Source organism: Girardinichthys multiradiatus, chromosome 3, assembly GCF_021462225.1.
Source record: "Girardinichthys multiradiatus isolate DD_20200921_A chromosome 3, DD_fGirMul_XY1, whole genome shotgun sequence".
Lineage (NCBI taxonomy): Eukaryota > Metazoa > Chordata > Actinopteri > Cyprinodontiformes > Goodeidae > Girardinichthys > Girardinichthys multiradiatus.
The window spans coordinates 30,769,519-30,790,484 of record NC_061796.1 but is presented as its reverse complement, the minus strand read 5'-3'; the positions used below and the strand labels follow the sequence as shown (position 1 = coordinate 30,790,484).

Here is a 20,966-nt window from a genome sequence, read left to right as displayed (position 1 = left end):
TCGACTGGAAGAAAAAAGAAGTTTTGGGTTGGTCTGAGTCATGTTCCGCTGACTGTCTTTTGTCTGCTGCTACGGAGGTCAGTGTGGAGAATGAGGTTGAGGAGACCTATCCGGATTTATTTAAAGGAAGTATTTAATAAAATCAAGGCCACAGCTCTGCCACCACACAGACCATATGATTGTGCTATTGATTTGCTTCCTGGCACATCACCCCCTAAAGGCAGAACCTATTCGTTGTCTGGTCCAGAGCACAGGGCCATGAAGAATTATGTTGATGAGGCATTAAAGACAGGGCACATTCAACCTTCTTCCTCTCCTGCAGGTTTCTTTTTTGTTGGGAAGAAGGATGGTTCATTGAGACCATGCATTGATTATAGAGGCCTTAATGAGATAACAGTTAAAAATAGATACCCCTTACCACTCATGAACACAGCTTTTGATCAGATCCAGGGAGCCAAGATATATTCTAAGCTGGATCTAAGGAATGCATATCATCTGGTCCGAATCAGAGAAGGAGATGAGTGGAAAACGGCTTTCAACACGCCTACGGGCCATTATGAATACAAGGTCATGCCATTTGGACTTACTAACACTCCTGCAGTTTTTCAGTCATTGGTCAATGACGTTCTAAGAGACATGGTGGGTCAATTCGTATTTGTTTATCTTGATGACATACTGATTTATTCTCAAGATCTGGGAACCCACAGAAAACGTGTCAGAGCTGTTCTCCTGCGTCTTCTCCAAAACCAGTTGTTCGTCCAGGCAGAAAAATGTGAGTTTCACATCACTACCACTTCCTTTTTAGGCTTCATCATTTCCCCAGATCAAGTGCTTGTCGATCCCTCCAAATTAAAGGCTGTTTTGGAATGGCCTGTTCCAACTGATCGCAAGCAACTTCAAAGATTTCTGGGCTTCGCAAACTTCTATAGAAGGTTTATTAGAAATTACAGTCTGGTTGCTACTCCCCTGAACGCTCTTACCTATTCCAAGACAAAATTTTTGTGGAATAAGGAAGCAGAGAAGGCCTTCAATAAGTTGAAGGAGCTCCTCACGTCAGCTCCAGTGTTACAGTCTCCTGACCCAGAGAGACAGTTTATCGTGGAGGTGGATGCCTCAAGCACTGGGGTCGGAGCCGTATTAAGCCAAAGAGGTGAGGATGATCGTGTTCACCCATGTGCCTTTTTCTCAAGGACTCTGTCTCAGGCTGAGCGGAATTACGACGTGGGAAACAGAGAGTTACTGGCCGTCAAGTTGGCATTGACAGAGTGGAGACATTGGCTGGAGGGGACTAAGGAGCCGTTTATGGTGTGGACTGACCATAAAAACTTGGAGTACCTGAAATCAGCAAAACGGCTGAACCCCAGGCAGGCAAGGTGGGCTCTGTTTTTTGGTCGTTTTAATTTCTCCCTATCTTACAGGCCAGGGAGTAAAAATGGCAAACCTGACGCCCTATCCCGGATTCAAGAGCCCGCAGAATCTCAGTCTGCGGGTGAAGAGGAGTTTATCCTTCCTGAAACCGTCAGGTTGTCTGTGTCCCGAGTGGAGGTGGAAAGAGAGGTCCAGGAAGCCATTAGGGATCTACCTATCCCACCATCATCTCCACCTGACCACTGTTTTGTTCCTGAGCGCTTTGTGCCTAAGGTACTGGAGTCTTGTCATTGTTCTCATTTAGTTTGTCATCCAGGAATCAGCAGAACCATTCAGACAGTTCGAACTCAGTTTTGGTGGCCATCGCTGGTCAAGGATGTCAAAGACTTTGTTTCTGAATGCACTCAATGTTGTCGAGCCAAGCCTTCTCGTCGCCCCCCTGCGGGATTGTTGCACCCATTGCCCATTCCCCCTCGCCCATGGTCGCACATTGCAATGGATTTTGTGACAGGTCTACCGGTTTCTAATGGTCACTCTGTACTACTAACCATAATTGACAGATTTTCTAAGATGGTTCATCTGGTGCCCTTGGAGAAACTTCCATCTGCAAAGGAGATGGGTGAGATATTGACCCGAGACGTTTTCAGGCTTCATGGAATCCCTAATGACATTGATAGAGGACCACAATTTGTGTCACATTTCTGGAAGGAGTTTTGTTTGTTGTTGGGAATTTCTGTTAGTCTTTCCTCAGGGTTTCATCCTCAGTCTGATGGCCAAACCGAGAGAGCCAACCAAGAAGCTGAAACCAAACTTCGTATATTATGTGAGTCTGACCCGACCAAGTGGTCACAAAATTTGCCCCGGGTTGAATACGCCATGAACTCTATGCAATCAAGTGCCACTGGTTTGTCTCCTTTTCATGTTGTTTGGTTTCCAGCCACCCATGTTTTCAGTTCAGAAGAGAGAAGCTAATGTTCCGTCTGCCCAAGCGGCTGCCCTAAGGTGCCAAAGAATATGGAGAAAGGCCAGGAGGTCGATGATCAGAATGTCACTGGTTCAGTCAAGAACGGCCAACCGGAGACGGATCCTTGCCCCCAAGTACCAGGTGGGGCAGAAAGCTTGGCTCTCCACCAAGGACCTCCCATTAAGGGTAGAATCCCAGAAATTGGCACCCCGATTTGTTGGACCTTTCCCAATCTCCAAGATCATCAACCCTGTTGCTGTACGACTGAGATTACCCAACTCCATGAGGATTCACCCCACGTTCCACGTTTCTCAGGTCAAGCCCTTCGTGGAGCCCCGACTTGTCGACCTTGTTTCCTGCATCTGGTTTATGCCTCTGCTTGCCCCTTGCCTGTCGCCTCTTGTTCCGATTGTTGACCCTGTTTCTGTCCTTGGATTATTGAGCCAGCCTAGCCCTCGGATTATTCAGCCTGGAGTCACTTCTTACCTGTGCTGTGGAGATCACCGCCTGCCGCCCACTGAGGTTTTCCCTCTGGGTATCAAGTCCCACTCAAGACAAAAGCAGGTTAGTGACTTTTCTGATCCCTGCCAAATCTGGAGAGACTACAAGTCACTAATCCCTCTTTCTGCCTCAGTGATTCCTGGAAGCTGTGAGGAATGTTACCTGTGTGACGTTTTCCTGCGGCTGAATAAACCTTTTAAACTTTCAGCTCTGTGTCTGGCTGAATCTCGGGTCCGCCTTTTTCTGATTCACAGCACTGTCTCTCTCTGTCTGTCTTTGCTCCAAGACTCTGAAGGTGTACCACAAAAAACTGGACACATCAGAGCTGAAAGCCAGAAATGAACTTTATTATGAATATAAGGTACTTTTCTTGGAAGAGTGTTAGTTTTTAACTCTTTGGTCTGTTGTCTTAGCTTTTCTCATCACTTTCCTTCTGTATATTCAAGAACATTGACTTGACTCAGAGGAGGATGCTTTTTGAAGGTCTGCTGATCTGGAGAGTCACTAAAGAGAAGCTAATTCATAAATAAATTAACATGTTTAATACAAAGAAATCCAAAGTCTTACAATGTAACATTTTGAATCATGAATCATTATTAAGTATGTAAACATGTATTAAAGCGTACATTTTAATAAAATAGTATAAAATTAGTTTTAGCTGTGCTCCACGGTGAAATGTTTATAGTCTAAGCCTATCTTAAGTTATTTCTCAATGCATTATTTTCATTTACGTTTTTGATGTTTGCACATTTAAATTACAATAATGGGAACACAGCTGTATTATACCTGGTGGAGTTTGACAACCCCTTTTGTATTAGTTTAAATTAGTGGCGTAAACCTCTGTGTAATAATAGTAAAAACGTTTAATAGATTAAAACAGTCTACTGGCTATTAAAATATTTAAATTGGTAATACGTTGCAGTAAGTGACAAACAAAAATCATAACCTCTAAGAAGAAATGTTGTAAACCTGAAAATGTCTCTCTGTCTCTTAGATGTGCAATGCTTGCTGCTGGATGATCTGCTGGTCCTTGCACAAAAGCAGAAAGACAAGATGTTGCTTAAATGCCAGAGTGAGCGTAACATCGGCATGCAGGATGACAAGCAGATACTGAGCCCGATTATAAGGCTGGACTTGGTTATGCTCCATGAAGTGACAAAAGGTTGTTTATTGTAGCTTAGCTTACTCAAGCTACTTCCATTACAACTTCAAAATGCATAATTTCTGTTTTGTTTCCTGTTCTATCAGATCAAAAGGGTTTCTATGTGATAGTACTACCTGAGAGTGGTGGTCAGCTCTATGAGCTGGTGGCTCAGTCTGTTGGAAAAATGAAGACGTAAGTGTCAAAGCATATTGTCAGAGTAAAAGTTAAATCTAATGATGATGAACTTTAACCTTTACTTGTATGTTTTAAAGTTGGACTTATATGATAGAGTCAACAGTTGGCGACCTTAGGAGGTTTCTAGCATCCGTGGGATTGTCTGTTCCTCCTGGAGTTTTAAGTTCTCCTCTCAGTCCCTCCACATGTGTTTTTGTGTAGAAAAAACTTTTTTCAAATTTTCACCTGTTGAAACAACAAACTTACGTTTATTTTTGAGGGATTTTATGGAATATAACTCAAAGTAGTACATCATTGTGAGTAAGAAAGGAAAAGACATGTTTTCAACATTCTCTATGGATCCAAATCTGAAAAGTATATTCAGCCTCCTTGAGTCAAACCTCTAAAATCACATTTTGCTGTAAATTGTTGTAAATCAGGTTATGTCTGTTGGCTTTGCAAATCTAGAGACCAGACTGTCTCTTGGATTTAGGTCTGGACTTTGATTGGGCCAGTTTGATATTTATTATCAATACCACCTCATTTATTATCTAAACCATCCCATTGTAGCTCTGGCTGCAGTCTCGAGCCTTTTGCAGACTAATAGGTTTTCTTCCATTATTGCCCTAAATTTAGCTAAATTATTTCCCCATCTACTCTGACCAGTGTTCTTGTCCTTGCTAAAGAAAAGCATTGCCACAGCATGATGTTGCCACTGCCATATTTCTTGATAGGGACAATGGAGACAGACTTCTTATGGCTTTCTTTCTTCAAGAGTGGCAGTCCTGTTGCCACTCTTCCATGAAGACCTGATTTGTGGAGTACACATCTATTAGCTGTCTTGTCACCAAACAAACAAGCTAGAGTCTTTACTACACAGCTGTATTTATACAGAGATTAAATTAAACACATATGGACTATAATGACTAATTAGATGACTTATTGAGGAATTATCTGTCATGGATTTTGTTCAGGGGTGTTAGATTGAAGAGGGCAGGTTACTAAAGCATGTTATACTTTTTATCTGTAATTTTTATCCGTAAAATATTTTGAAAACCATGTATCAGTTTTCCTCCACCTCACAAATATGCATTATGTTGTGTTCAGGGTTCCTGCCTTGTCTGGAAAAGTAGGGAATTTTATTTAATTATTTTTCAGGCTTTTTCAGAAAAGTGTGGAAAAATCAAATAGGATTGAGAAAATATTTGTATTTCTAGAATTTAATCTCTATCCAAATGACTAAACGTTGTTTTTTCGTTTGTGTCCTATGTTACTTCGGTTTCCTTCTTTCCTAACATGCTTCCTTGTGTCCTTCTTTAATTTCTCCCTTTCATGTCTTCTTTCTTCCTTGAGGCCTTGTAGTCTTTTCTTTTTTTTGCCCATTGTCTGTCATTTCCCCCCTGTCTTTTCATTATTGTCTCCATCACTTATGTTTGTCCTTCCTTCCTTTAAATGCATTTCTGTTTCTTTCAGCGATCAGGAGGAGGTGGCCAGCAGTGCTCTGGATGAAGGTGATCAACTGTCTTATTTGTGCTTCTGTCGTGTTTGATTCTTGCCTCTGAAATTAGCTTTCCAGTACTCATCTGTCACTGAAAAGACAGATTGGCAGCATCAGTCTATCAGAAGAACCTGATAAACAACATGAAGAGGAGCAACCAGAGAAGCCTTATCAGTAAATAGACAGCTTTAAGCCAACAGGTTAAGGATTTAATCATCTTTCACTGCTGAAATAATCCAATTGAGATCTGACAGTTAATATTTCTAACTTGATTCATCTTAATTAATAGAAGAAAGTGAGTCTACAGACAACTGTGATGGAAAAAAGTTGTAGCTTGCCAAAGTCTCATAACTGGTTTGAACTTTGCTTTCCATAATTGTATGACTGTGAAATTATAGCTTATGTTATGTCTTTATTTTGTTATAGCAATGAGACTAAGGTTGAGGTGGCTTTCTCTGTTCTGCCACTCTGAAGGTCATTCTCCAGAGGAGAAATATAAGAAAAATCTGTTCTCACAGTCTCTCTTAAATGTTTTCACACCCTCTGTTTTTGAGGATTGTTGTGAATCCCCATTGTGAAAATTGAACAGAAGCTCCTGCCAGCCTTACTATTGGAAATGTTAATGCTGCAGCTTAGTATTCCGGAGAAATGAGGAAGAATGTGCTGTGGAGAGGAGGTGCAGGACAAGAGGTCACTCCCTAGTCTGCTCTGCCCAAGCTCGCAAGCTTCATGAAGGGCAAGAACCTCCTTTCCCTATGTTGTAAATGTGCTTGTGTTTCTCCTGGCACAAATCAAGAAAAGAGCCTACAGAGGTGAGACGCCAACAAGGAGGGAGCTTTGAGGAGCATCCGAGGAGTGGAGGAGCCTGCTACAGCCTCCTTCTGCGAGGACCATGGGAGTAAACCCACTGCCAGGAGAAGCAGAAAGGAAGTCCATAAATGGCTTGCGGTGTAACAAAACACCAGCAGATCACTCCTCGCCTTACAGACTTTACTCTCCTTTTCTCCACAGTGTATTTGATGATTACCTCCCTCCTCATATGGTTTTGGTTAATGATCTATCTATCTTTGGATTTCTGCTTTTTGAAGTCAGCGGTTACCTGGCATATTGAGAAATTCGGAGAATGTCAGCAGCTGTTCTGGCCATTGTAAGGCTGCCTGGCATGTGTGATGGGATCTTCAGGGCGATCAACACTCAGACTGAGATGTTACATGAGCTGAATCGCAGACTGGATGTGATCCTTAGGATCGCAGGCAGGTTGCGGTTCCTGGACTCAGGGGTGAAATGGGATAAATCTTGGAGAAAGTTGTTCGCTCGGATCTGGCAGAAAGACCAGGAATTTGACTGTTTGGATTCGCCTTTGAGAAGCACCAGTGAGACTCTCAAGGCTAACGGAAAATTAAGAGTCAGCCTAACCCAAATAATTATTGTTTTTCTGAATCTGGCTCCCCTGCACGGCCTTGATGGCTGGCTGTCTTCAACTTCTCCTGGAAGTTATGTACACATGACGCTCTGCTCCCTCTGCCCCCTCCCTTCCCTGAGGACATCTGTGGACCTGCTCAGAACTTTGTGGCCGGTTGATGAATATTCCAATGTACCATCAAGGACAATGGCCTCTGTGACAGTGCTTCATGGACTTCTATCTATCTATCTATCTATCTATCTATCTATCTATCTATCTATCTATCTATCTATCTATCTATCTATCTATCTATCTATCTATCTATCTATCTATCTATCTATCTATCTATCTATCTATCTATCTATCTATCTATCTATCTATCTATCTATCTATCTATCTATCTATCTATCTATCTATCTATCTATCTCTCTCTCTCTCTCTCTCTCTCTCTCTCTCTCTCTCTCTCTCTCTCTCTCTCTCTCTCTCTCTCTCTCTCTCTCTCTCTCTCTCTCTCTCTCTCTCTCTCTCTCTCTCTCTCTCTCTCTCTCTCTCTCTCTCTCTCTCTCTCTCTCTCTCTCTCTATTTTGTGCGAGAGTGACTTATCTGAAAATAAGGTCAAAGTTCCCCCACCTTCGGTGAAGCGGTTTATTAAACAATGACATTTAGTGTGGTTTTAGTTAATGATTATCAATTATTTAGGAGAATTAACTAACTGTAATTATTAAGGGCATTGAGCCCATAATCACAGCACCAGAGGACATCTTTGATTTTTATTTATAAGTCATGATTTTTGGTCAAGAAATTATTTTTCTGAATTATGATATTTAATTATAATTTTTGATAAGTATGAATTAATCAAGAATCATAAAACTTACACCACTGACAATTCCCATCTAACCTGGAAGAAATCTGTTTCAGGTACAGGTCCTTCTCAAAATATTAGCATATTGTGATAAAGTTCAGTATTTTCCATAATGTAATGATGAAAATTTAACATTCATATATTTTAGATTCATTGCACACTAACTGAAATATTTCATGTCTTTTATTGTCTTAATACGGATGATTTTGGCATACAGCTCATGAAAACTCAAAATTCCTATCTCACAAAATTAGCATATTTCATCCAACCAATAATAGAAAAGTGTTTTTAATACAAAAAACGTCAACCTTCAAATAATCATGTACAGTTATGCACTCAATACTTGGTCGGGAATCCTTTGGCAGAAATGACTGCTTCAATGCGGCGTGGCATGGAGGCAATCAGCCTGTGGCACTGCTGAGGTCTTATGGAGGCCCAGGATGCTTCGATAGCGGCCTTTAGCTCATCCAGAGTGTTGGGTCTTGAGTCTCTCAACGTTCTCTTCACAATATCCCACAGATTCTCTATGTGGTTCAGGTCAGGAGAGTTGGCAGGCCAATTGAGCACAGTGATACCATGGTCAGTAAACCATTTACCAGTGGTTTTGGCACTGTGAGCAGGTGCCAGGTCGTGCTGAAAAATGAAATGTTCATCTCCATAAAGCTTTTCAGCAGATGGAAGCATGAAGTGCTCCAAAATCTCCTGATAGCTAGCTGCATTGACCCTGCCCTTGATAAAACACAGTGGACCAACACCAGCAGCTGACACGGCACCCCAGACACCATCACTTACTGTGGGTACTTGACACTGGACTTCTGGCATTTTGGCAATTCCTTCTCCCCAGTCTTCCTCCAGACTCTGGCACCTTGATTTCCGAATGACATGCAGAATTTGCTTTCATCCGAAAAAAGTACTTTGGACCACTGAGCAACAGTCCAGTGCTGCTTCTCTGTAGCCCAGGTCTGGGGAATGCGGCACCTGTAGCCCATTTCCTGCACACACCTGTGCACGGTGGCTCTGGATGTTTCTACTCCAGACTCAGTCCACTGCTTCCGCAGGTCCCCCAAGGTCTGGAATCGGCCCTTCTCCACAATCTTCCTCAGGGTCCGGTCACCTCTTCTCGTTGTGCAGCGTTTTCTGCCACACTTTTTCCTTCCCACAGACTTCCCACTGAGGTGCCTTGATACAGCACTCTGGGAACAGCCTATTCGTTCAGAAATGTCTTTCTGTGTCTTACCCTCTTGCTTGAGGGTGTCAATAGTGGCCTTCTGGACAGCAGTCGGGTCGGCAGTCTTACCCATGATTGGGGTTTTGAGTGATGAACCAGGCTGGGAGTTTTAAAGGCCTCAGGAATCTTTTGCAGGTGTTTAGAGTTAACTCGTTGATTCAGATGATTAGGTTCATAGCTCGTTTAGAGACCCTTTTAATGATATGCTAATTTTGTGAGATAGGAATTTTGGGTTTTCATGAGCTGTATGCCAAAATCATCCATATTAAGACAATAAAAGACCTGAAATATCTCAGTTAGTGTGCAATGAATCTAAAATATATGAATGTTAAATTTTCATCATGACATTATGGAAAATAATGAACTTTATCACAATATGCTAATATTTTGAGAAGGACCTGTACTTCCTTTACATACTCTTGCCAACCTGACTGGAAGAACTGGTGCACAAGCCGGGGCTGGGGTCTTGTGGCTGTCTGATCCTGCATCCTCTGTGGAGAAGCTGGGACATGACTAAATCTGTATGCGTTTGTTGTTTGTCCCTATGGTTTAATTTTCTTTCTGCAGGTGCAGAAGCACTCTTCCAGGGTGTTTTTTTTTTTGTAATCTCTTTATCCCTTCTCTCCACTGTTCTTATCTCCTGCCCCACCCTTCCTTTCTTCCTTTCTTTCTTTCTTTCTTCCTTTCTTTCTTTCTTTCTTTCTTTCTTTCTTTCTTTCTTTCTTTCTTTCTTTCCCTATCCTTCATTTCTGTTATTCCATTTGAAAATTCCCAAAGCAATTTCTAATAAAGTTACATTTTAAACAAGCTGTAATGCTTCGTTTGTGAAAGTAAATCTGTTGGGCATCTTCTTGGCAGTCAGACAACAATTCTGAGTGCCTCTCTGCCAGATAGGATACATTAAAAAATGTAATTAAAGAATGGATGGAGAGATGGATGGAGCCAAATACAGGGCAATCCTGGAAGAAAACCTGTTAGAGGCAAAGTCATGTTTCTCTCTATTAGTTTGTATCTTTGGATTTCTGTTTTGCTCCAGTTACATTTTGTTCTCCCTGCATCTGTCAGCCATAGCAATCAGCTTCATTCGGTCCACCTGCATCATGCAATCAGTCTTTTTTGTTTCACCTGCACCATGCTCTATATATACACCATCATTCTGTTTACTCGTTGTGGAAACATCACTTCTCTTTGTTGTCTGTGCCAGTTACGCCTGTTTTTGTTCATTCCTGCCTCCACCCGAGAGTGATATTTGTTTGCTTAAAATAAAGCCGTTTTTACTTACAGTCAATCTGCCTGTCCGTTTGCATTCTGATGTCCACTCCAATCAGTTATCCTGACATTCAGATATTGATATGTAAAGAAAATTTTAAAATGTTGTATTTTTTTTATCCATCTTTCTTCCACTTTGCAATAAATAAGAGTGAAGTACAGTGAGGGTGGTGGTTGTAAGTCAAGGCAAGGCAAGGTTATTTATATAGCACATTTCAGTAGCACGACAATTCAAAGTGCTGTACATAAAAAAAAAAAGGAGAAATAATAGGAAAAGTAAATTACCGTGGCATGAAGGTAATTGCATAATTAATGAACACAAATAATTAAAATTAAAAGATGATAATGAAAAAGATAAACAATTCATAAATTAATGATAAAATGATTGATAAGAAAATGAAAGGAAAATTGGACTAAAAACATAACTAATAATGTTTAGATAACACAATCAAAGGCCACTCTAAACAAATAAGTTTTAATCTTGATTTAAAGCAACTTAGGGTTTCAGCGCTTTTACAGTTTTCTGGCAGTTTATTCCAGATTAGTGGAGCATAAGAACTAAAAGCTGCTTCTCCATGTTTGGTTCTGGTTCTGGGTATGCAGAGTAGATTTGAGCCAGAAGACCTGAGAGGTGTGGGTGGTTGATACACTGACAACAAGTCTGTAATGTATTTTGGTGCAAAGTCATTCAGTGATTTATAGACTAACAGAAGTATTTTAAAGTCTATTCCCTGAGCTACAGAGAGCCAGTGTCTGGACTTTAGAACCGGGGTGATGTGCTCCACTTTCTTAGTTCTAGTGACGACGTGGGCAGCAGCGTTCTGGATCAACTGCAGCTGTCTGATCCACTTTTTAGGCAGACCTGTGAAGACACCGTTGCAGTAATCAATTCTACTAAATTTGAACGCATTAATTCGTTTTTCAAGGTCCTGCTGAGACATTAGTCCTTTAATCCTGGAGATGTTCTTTAGGTGAAGGCTGACCATCACTACAACCAGATTTCAAACCTGATTGGTGGTTTCTAGCTGTTTTAACTGACACTGTGTGCTAACTTTTAAACTCTCTTCCTTTGGTCCAAAAATTATTACTGTATTATTACTGTTGTAAGATGTATTCCTGGGATATTTAATTAAAATTAAAGTTTAAAGCTTGTTTTTTGCTGCCTAAATGCTCCAGAGACAACAAAGCCAGTCACACAAGTTTCACGTCAAGCATGCTGAACAAAGGTGAAACTATAAAGTGACAAGGAGTGGCTGGACCTGTTTCCATGAACAAAGACTATACAGGCAGGGCAAGGACCCCACATACATACTGTAGGACATGAAAAATAGCTTTCAGATTGTGGAAGAAAGGTTGCAGGTGAGGATTGTGGAAAGGAGACATCTTATTTCAGATTTCAGTATCATAACTCGAGCAGAGAAGGAGAGCGAGGAAGGAGGGTGTAGCTCAGGTGATGAGGGTGGAGTTAAAGAAAACACTGAAGGAGGGAAGGTAGACAAACAGAGCAGCAAATTGATCCCCTGAGCCTGAAAGGAGGAGCTGATGAGCTCAGCTGAACACCGACCGGGCTGACAGGATGCATGGAAAGTGCCAAACTGAGTGAAGGAGGGAACAATGAAGCTGGGATAGAAGAATTCAACTCAATGTTTATTTTCTTAAAAGTACAAAAGTTCAACCCACCAAGTGAGGTAAGAATACTTTCCTATGTTTCTGAAACACGAAACAACAGCTCTGTTTTAAGATTTGAAAGCAAAAGAAGCTCACTTATACATGATCTAGATTTAGAAACAGTTTAGAAAATGTAGTTTTAATTCATTTTCAGGGCAGCTTATTAAGAGCTGGTACTTCTTATGTTTAAACACTGGGTGTGAGATGCAACACAAGCATTAATGTGTCACAAAAATGCAGATGAACGCGTTTGAAGATCTAGGATGTGAGGTTAAATGATCATGAGGGCAAAGAGTTTTGTTGTGTTTATCAAGTGTCTTTTATTTGTCTTAAAGCAGGTTTTTTTTAAACCACACACAATTCAACATATGACATACAGATTGCTTAGTTAAAGAGTGCATCTTTTGTGTTAATTACACAAGTTTTGAGGATAATAACTGATCTAAGTATTGGTCCAGAACTTCATATTGTTCCCATAAAATCAAAGGTTCTGGTGGACTGAACAACCTGAAGGTAAAATTAATAAAGTGAAAAGAAAGGTGGAAGACAACATAGACACACGGCACATTAACACATCTGAAGTTTCTAGTTTAGGTTACACATTCGGGCCTTTCTTAGTGCTTGTGAGAGTCAAGTTACAGACTTCGCTCCAATAACAACATAACTGTATTTCAGGGAAACCCGGTCCCTTCATTTCTTCATCCACAACGACCAGGTCGACGTTCTTGTTTTATTTTCTTGCCTGAAGTTACAGGAAGCTTCAGTCTCAGAAGTGAGCGACAAAAAGAAACACTTTTTTTTTGTCAAGTCGGTTTTTCAAGCTATTTTGACTGCAATGCTTGTGTCTGGTGTTTTTACCAAGCTTTGGAAATGATTCATTTATTTATTAATTTAGGTTGGAAATGAGGAACGTATATAGCTGTTTCTGCTTCTGATTGTCCTTTTAATCTCCTTTAATCCGACAGGATGTCAGGATCGGACTCTCGTTGCACTCATGGAGACACTGTCTGTGGTGAGTCTGATCAGAATCGTGAACCTCTGATCACTAAACAGAAAGCTTTGTTTTTAAGAAATGTAATGTTCCTCCTTCATGGAGGTGATACATGCCCCCTGAACCCAGAAATTAACGTTCCTTCCTCTCATCTGCAATTATGCAAATAGTTGCATAATTGCAAATTTGCAGTTTGAACTATTAGGCCGTTGTAAATCTTTGTTGTTGATGCCATCTAAACTTGGTTGTCTGTGTTTTTATGTCTTTTGATGTTGCAACCTAAATTTAATGTTGTTTTGTTTTCAATTTCATTACTTCTGTTGTGTTTACTCCCAATGTAACAAATTAGTGAAATTAAAACCTACCTGATTCTGAACAAAACACATATTGTTTAAATGCCACTATTGTAAAAGACAAGTCTTACCTCAATAAGTAAAAAAACTAATCTGTCTGGTTGCCAGTTAAGCCAACACGTCAGCACACTTAGCAGCCAAACAAGTATGTGATATCCCTGGATCTCAAACCTGCAGGGTGACGCCTTCTTGTGTCTGATGTCCTGCAGAGGTCCGTGTGTATGAGCAGGAGGTGATCGTGGTGCCCACCCTCCTGCTGGCCAGCTTCTTGATCACTCTGGTCTTCATTCTGCTGCTGCGCTACTGCCCAGAGAAGGTCGACCGAATCCGTCCACGGAAAACAGTGACCACCAGGAGGATCCTGCAAGGCATTGATGGTAAGTGGAGCAAAAAATGCTAACTATGTGGGGGTTGGCATCAGAACTTGTTTGTCATGCACATGTCGCATAATCTTTTAAAGTGCCTCAGTGCCTGAAGTTTCCTTGTATTTCTTTGACTTGTATTTTTGCAAAAGTTGTTGATCCAAACTGCAGAAAATGTGGCCAGATTGTGTCTTTACTACATAAAGCAATCTATTTGTGCCTTGGATTCCCATTCAAAAGGCATTATTGCAATTTAATATAGGTGTTTTGTTTTGTTCATTCCCTAGTGATGAAATCCCTTCAAAATACATGTTATGTTGGTTTCCACTAGGTGAAGATATTTTTTATGTGTTGTAAATTTACATGTTTGTATACACAGGTTGAAAATGAATGACCTTTTGAATGACATGAGACAGATATAAATAAAAATATATATCATAATCATGGTTGCTGACAGTTTTGACATTCTTAGATGCAGTCTATACCCACTCCAAAATTTCTAATTTGCATTTGTGGAATGGTTAAAAAATCTTTTTAAAGAAAAAGAAAGCGAGATCTTAACTGCTAAAACTAGAATTTAAGGGGTTAAAACAGAATTCTGGGTTGTTTGTGTTGGGGGAAGAATAATAACAATAGAAAAACTATTTTATACATAATATTTCTTAGGCAATGTTTAAAGAGCATTTTTTGTGTTTCCAAACGGATATAAGAGGAGCACAAAATGAGGGGAAACCCAAGGGTTAAGAAATTTTAAGCGTTTTTTTAGACCTTTCCTTGCCTATGTGAGTCCTGTATGTAAATGTTGGCTGGTTTTTTACTAATTCACATGGTAATTCTTCACACTGATGGTATCTGTTCTCTTCTGGCTGTTTTTAGCTCCACCTGGTCTCAATGTACTTGAGCATGAAAGCATCGCCTTGGATATGCCCACTTCCTATTCCACCTTTCAGCCCCCGAAAACATACCAATCTCAAACCCTGTCCACTAGTGTGAGCACGACCGCTCTGCAACCCAGCCCCCCACCGAATCCCATCAAGACCAGTTTCACTCCCATCGTTCAGACCAGAGAGTTGCCCCGTCAGAGGCTGCCAGAGTCCTTTAACCTGGTCACCCCTCTGCAGGGTTCCTTCTCCCTGCACACCGACGCCTCCGTGTCTCTCTACAGGGCAAGCATGGACAACAGGAATGTGGTTCTCCGGGTCCTCAATGGTGAGGGAAAACTGTTTGTGTTTTTTATATACATTTCTGTTAGATGTTTTTAAGACAGAACATAAATATAAATCGTTGTCCACCTCTTCCCTCAACAGATTCAGCCGATGCCACAGAGAAACACAACTTCCTGGGCTTTGCATCTTTCCTCGCACAGCTGGGACCACATCCATTCCTGCCAGAGTTGCTTGGTGTGGTCTCAATTCGAGCTCCCCTTGTCATGGTTGTGGAGGAGCTCGAGAACAGGGACCTGCTCAGCTACTTGTGGCAATGCAGCCAGGTAAAGAGTATAATGAAGTTTTCTTACACAACATCAACACACAGTTATCAAGCTACAGTCATGCGACAAAGTGTTTATGCCTATACAGATTTATTCCCGTTTTGCTTTTTGTCAAACTTAAATGTTTTAAATCATCAAATATTTACTTTTTATGTCAAAGATAACTTGTGCAATGCCAAACTGAGTTTTGAAATGATTATTTTATTCATTAAAGGTAAACAAACACATCTCAGATTTGAGTGCATACTTTGATTAGGCAACTCCAAAGCAGTCTTATTTTTGAGCTATCTCGGGGTGACTTGCTGGTGTGCTTTGGGTCACTTTATAGCCCAGATGCACTTGCATTTAAGATTAAGGAATGTTAGCTGGACGTTCTTCTTCAGACTTTGCTGGCAGAGAGCAGAACTCATGGTACCAAACATTTTGGCAAGTTGTCCAGGTCCTGAACCAAAGTAGCCCCTCAGGTTTGAAATGCTTTAGATGTTTATCTGAGTTCTTTTGTGACCTCCTGGATGAGTTGGCGATGCTCTCTTGGAGTAATTATGGTAGGCCTGTCACTCCTGTCTATGTTCACCACTGTCCCATGGTTTCTCCATGTGTGGACAATGGCTCTCACTGTGGTTTGCTGGAGTCCCAAAGCCTAAGAAATGGTTTTGTAAACCTTTCCAGAATCATAGATAAGCATGATGTGCTGCTTTTTGGGATCCGTTTTTTAAACAGACTAAACACCCGCACCGAGACCTCGACAGGTGCAAACTTGAGCCTCTCTTTTTCCTAAAGCATAAAGCCTATGCAACTTTCAAGACATCTTCTCGAAATCATCGGTATATGTTGAAAGCGTGTTCGTTATTGCCTTGCAAGGAAGTAATAAAGACACATCAATCAGTAAAAACACTTTAATAATTTATTGTTTAAAGAAGAACATTGTCAAAATCATGCACACGGACTTCATTTGTTGTCAGCTGGACTCAGGTCACATGGAGGTCCAGTCCTCTCAACTGAAAAAGAGGTGCTTAACTTAGCAGTATACAAACTCATTTTTATGAAGAATGTGAAACCATCTAAAAGACTAGATGGGGAGTGGCCCTATTGATACACACGTTGCTGGTGTCTGCAGATCCAGGAAGATCATCCATCACTCCTTCCTCACTCAACCCTCAATTCCTGCACACATCATCTTCTCCTTAGATGCTAGGTAAAAACTAAAAGTTATCACCTAATCATTGGGCGCGACCTACAAAGATTGTGTGCACAATGGATAACAAGTGGTGCAGACCAACCTATTTAAATGAGGAAGCTGCGCGTGACCGTAAAAGAAAGATGGAGTTTGAAGCCATGGGGTTGGAGGTTATAATAATAATAATAATAATATTATAATAATAATTATGATGATAAATCGCATAAGTATCTGAAAGTGCTACAAAACAACAGTAAAAAAAATTTAAACATGAAAATACTAAAAGCTACAGTTAAACCATGAAATATCAGCCTAAAGGGAACACTGAGAGAGAAAAACAATTAAATAATCTGTCTAGCGCACATTTATTCTTCCTTCAATGTCCCTTTGGCTCCATGATGGTTTTCTGGTCTCTGGTGGCTGTTAATGTTCAGTTTTTTTCTTAAATAACATGGCACAACATGCATACCATTTTACATATGCCTTTAAAAAGTGCTATATATAGTTGCAAAAACAGCACCCACAGCTTGTTTGATAAATCGCGTTAGTAAAGGATTACATTTGCACACTTTTCTCCTATAAATAACGCCAAAAAAAAAAGCATTTTTGCACCTGCTTTTCCACTGATTTTACACAATCAATTTGATTAGCATCTGGTTTGTAGATCAGCTTTGCCCATGCATCCTAGTTTGCAGGTGTGTTTGTAAACCTAATGCATTTGAAGATCAGTCCTTAAGTTATTCTGCTTCAATTATTTTATTTACTCATTTATTACCCTATATGGAATTACTTTTTCAATCCCCATTGTTTCAGCCTTCACCTTTACTTTTCAAACTAACCCACTGCATAATATAAATGCACACCAAATTAACAAACTAATCATGCTGACTAGAATTATACTGATTATTCAGTTTGTCCAATTAATTTCAAACTTAATTAAAACACTCAGTAAATAATGTTAAAGGAAACTTAATTCAACTCTATAGTTTTAAAAATCATTCCCCACAATTCCCCCCATTTTACACCTTCATTTAATGTGTTACTCCTGCGTAATAACTTCTCTTCCTCCTATTGGCGGAAAGCTTCCTCCTCAGCATCAGTTTCATCACTGTTAGAATCAAATTCACCCTTATTAGCAAGAAGAAGCCGAGCAGGCCCAGACGCTTCACAAGACAAAGCAGTCACAGATAATTTTGCACGAAAAACTACCAGGAAACAAGTTAATGGTATGATTAAATTCATCGGGGTTTTTTTTTTTTTTCTACTGGCTCAGCTCACAGCATTTTCTTCCTGTATTTAAATTATATACTCCCCGGACTCAGACCAACAAACTGAACGTTCTTATGTAAATCTTAGTAAAAGATTTTGGTTCGCTTGGAGTTTTATCCGAACTACCCGAAAAAGTTACAAGTTAACAAACTTAAGCAAAGGCCCTCTACTTCATGTTGTCTGACTGGTTCTGTTCAGGTGATTTCTTAATTCTACCGGTTTGACTGTAATCAAACCTGTGAGGCTTGTGAAATTGAAATCAGCTGTCCAAAAAGTGTGATTGATCACATTCAATTCATGGCTTAACATGAATCCTTTTCTCATCACTGTATAAAATTATTCCAACATTCAGACAGGAAAAAAACTCTGAAATATCTCCCCTTATCCAGGAAAATGTTGATCCTCCATGTGAAATGACTGAGAGGAGAATATTCACTATGGCCTGTCAAGTTGCTTCTGCTCTGGTCTGTACAATAATAACTCTTAAAACGTTTAATTTTTCTTTTTTGAGCACGTTTAACTGTAAAATCAGATAACCTGTTTTGCTGCATTGTTAGGAGTTCCTCCACAACAAAGATCTCCTCCATGGAAACATCCGGGCCCGCAGCGTGCTGGTAACAAAGCAGCTCACAGCCAAGCTCTGGGGCCTGCATGGAGTTTACACACGGAAGACCAAGAAAGCCATTCAGAGAGACGATCCCAGCATGAAGAAGTGGCAGGCACCGGAGCTACTAGCCAGGAAGGCAGCAACTAAGAGCAGTGACATGTCAGTTTTTTCTCTTGTAATGATGCTTTCGATGCAGTTACTTTATTTCAGAGATGTTCATATCATGTTCATATTCCATTAGTTAAATGTTTGATTCGATAGGAATTCCATTACAAAAAGGCTTAATCAGTTTAATTAGCAAAAACAAAACTCAAAAAAACAACAAAAAAGCAAGCTGGATCTAGATCTTTAACTCAGACTCAGTATGCCACATCTGTGTGTTTTATTACACTCAGAGCCTATTGTCTTTTGTGTGGTGGCAACTTAAGCAATAGGTATTATTGAGTGTATATTGTAAGTTTTATTTCTGAGACCATCAACTGACTGGAAAACTAACTACATGGTGTTCTTGGTTCTGTTTGCTCTTATAGTTGGTCGTTTGGGATCTTGCTGTTTGAAATGACATCATTAGGTAAGTCCAGCAATAACTTTCTGAACTTGGAAGTGTTAGCATCGCCTTGTGGTTGCTGAGGGATTTAGCAACCATTTTTCCCCAAGTAAAACATAGCACTGGAGACCCTATGTTTTTCACAAGAGGCAGTTCAGACACAAATGTTGATAGCTCATACACAGATGACAGAAATAGAAGCTGAAACCACATAGATTGTACCCAGTGGGAGCCCCTCCTGCTGCCCAGAACTAATCCGAATGCAGGAAATCATTAATTATAATATAGTCTCCCAGAAAGCATGTACAATCCTTCTGATTTTCGGCAGCAATCAGGTTCACTAGCCTTCATTGACTGCACATACAAAAAAGCAATAGGAAACTTACTCAAGGCACAAGTGATAAACAAGTCATATTTTTATCTGGATGTTTTGCACCCTTGCTTTCTGTTGCATCCCTGGCCAACTGCAAATACAATCCATTTCAAAAACACTGGTTGAAAAGTTAGAAATCTTCCTAAAAAGTATTGTTTATGATAGAGACGTCTTGATCAGTAGTTTAACCAATCTGAGTGATTAATGCTTGAAAACTCAGTACCTTTAAAAGTGCCGTAAAATAACAAACTACACATTATTCATATTAACTCACTTGGCAATGATTCCTTTTTGTTGACAGCCACAGATATTTTGTCCCACCAGGAGTTTTAATCAGCTGCAGCCTTTAATAAACTCAAATCTCACTCTCTCTATAAATGTTTTCACGCTGAACAGTTTAAGTGCTATGATTATACATTCTAACATGTCTACTTTCTGTTTTCATATGACTTGTTAATGCAGCTTGTAGCGTATTTCAAAGCAGTTCCAGACAACTAGAAAACTTGCTGAAAAAGTGGCTCTCCTGCTTCCTAAGCTAAACGCTTACCTGTGATCATTGTGAATCTGAATTTTGCACCAAAAATGTGCATATCTTCAAGGATTATTTGGAGTTGTAAATTGCTGTTGAACGTGCTGAGGAAATCTAATTAATAATAATGTATACATGTATAGAAATGTGCATACAGAATAATCTTTCAGACAGTTCTACTTTCATCTAGGTTTAATTTTCTTGCAGCCAAGCATTGATGCTTTGCCATGTTTGGTAGCTTGGCCTGCATACAAATCTGACTACCACATCTATACATATTATCACACCTTTTGCTAACACCTTTTTCTGAATTCATATAAAGGTTACAACTGAATCTTCTTTACTTGGTTGTTCAAAGAATATATATATTGTTTTATCTAGGGAAAGCTCCGTTTGCAGAAATCTCAATTAACGAGCTTCTGCAGTTTCATCAGAGAGGAAAAACCCTGAAAAAACCCTCCAACTGTTCCAACTCACTGTAAGTATCTACAGCATGCTACAGATGATTAAACCACCTCCTTCAAGCTAATTCAATACAGAATCTGACCAAAACCCTGCTTTCTTCACAGATACACCCTCATTAAAAGCTGCTGCCAGTGGAAAGAGCAGGATCGTCCCTCGCTGGCTGAAGTGAGCCGAAAACTTGTTTCAGGAGAAAACAGCGCCTCGGATAAAGTCTTCAAAGCTTCTGGAGCTGTTAACCTGGAAGAGTACCTGCAGGAGGCCGGATACGGAGAAACCAACAACTACACCGTTTTCTGATCACTTACGGGGAAGTGCCAAAGAAGAAAAACATATGTATTTGCACTACTATCTCCAAGCTTTTGGAAGACTCTTACAAGTGACTTTAAGATACTGAAATGTTACAAACTCTATTTGAGCACTTTCGGCATTAAAATGGTGTCTTTATTAAGTTATTATGCTTAGGAGTAACACTGCAAAAACAGGGAACTCCACAGTACGCTAACTTTGGGCGAAATCGTTGGTAAGATCTAATTCTTTCGTTTCTTTCTCAGGTATGAAACTTTGCAAGGGTTCACATTAGACAACAGAACAAGTGGTTTTGTCGTATGAGACAGAAATATTGTAAGCCAGACCTATGTGCGTCTTTCTGAACCTGTAGATGATGCTATTCAAATCTAACAGTTTAAATAAACATTTTGTGAAACGGGCCAGTACAATTTAACAAAT

At 40.1% G+C, this 20,966-nt stretch overlaps 1 protein-coding gene across 1 annotated transcript; it reads left to right on the top strand.

Moving 5' to 3' along the window:
* The first annotated feature begins 13,155 nt into the window (after window positions 1–13,155).
* styk1b (serine/threonine/tyrosine kinase 1b) lies at window positions 13,156–20,947 on the top strand. The gene is made up of 9 exons (XM_047361809.1): window positions 13,156–13,174; window positions 13,632–13,799; window positions 14,661–14,993; window positions 15,092–15,273; window positions 18,109–18,183; window positions 18,277–18,485; window positions 18,857–18,897; window positions 20,157–20,253; window positions 20,345–20,947. Exons 1-9 carry the CDS (start codon window positions 13,156–13,158, stop codon window positions 20,535–20,537), a joined length of 1,317 nt encoding a protein of 438 aa, XP_047217765.1. The 3' UTR covers window positions 20,538–20,947.
* The last annotated feature ends 19 nt before the right edge of the window (window positions 20,948–20,966 follow it).

Bases quoted from the DNA above. Each gene is read 5' to 3' on its own strand.
- styk1b (XM_047361809.1), top strand. The intron at 18,184-18,276 runs GTCTGTACAATA...CTGCATTGTTAG, and splicing joins GTCAAGTTGCTTCTGCTCTG to GAGTTCCTCCACAACAAAGA. The intron at 20,254-20,344 runs GTAAGTATCTAC...CTTTCTTCACAG, and splicing joins TCCAACTGTTCCAACTCACT to ATACACCCTCATTAAAAGCT.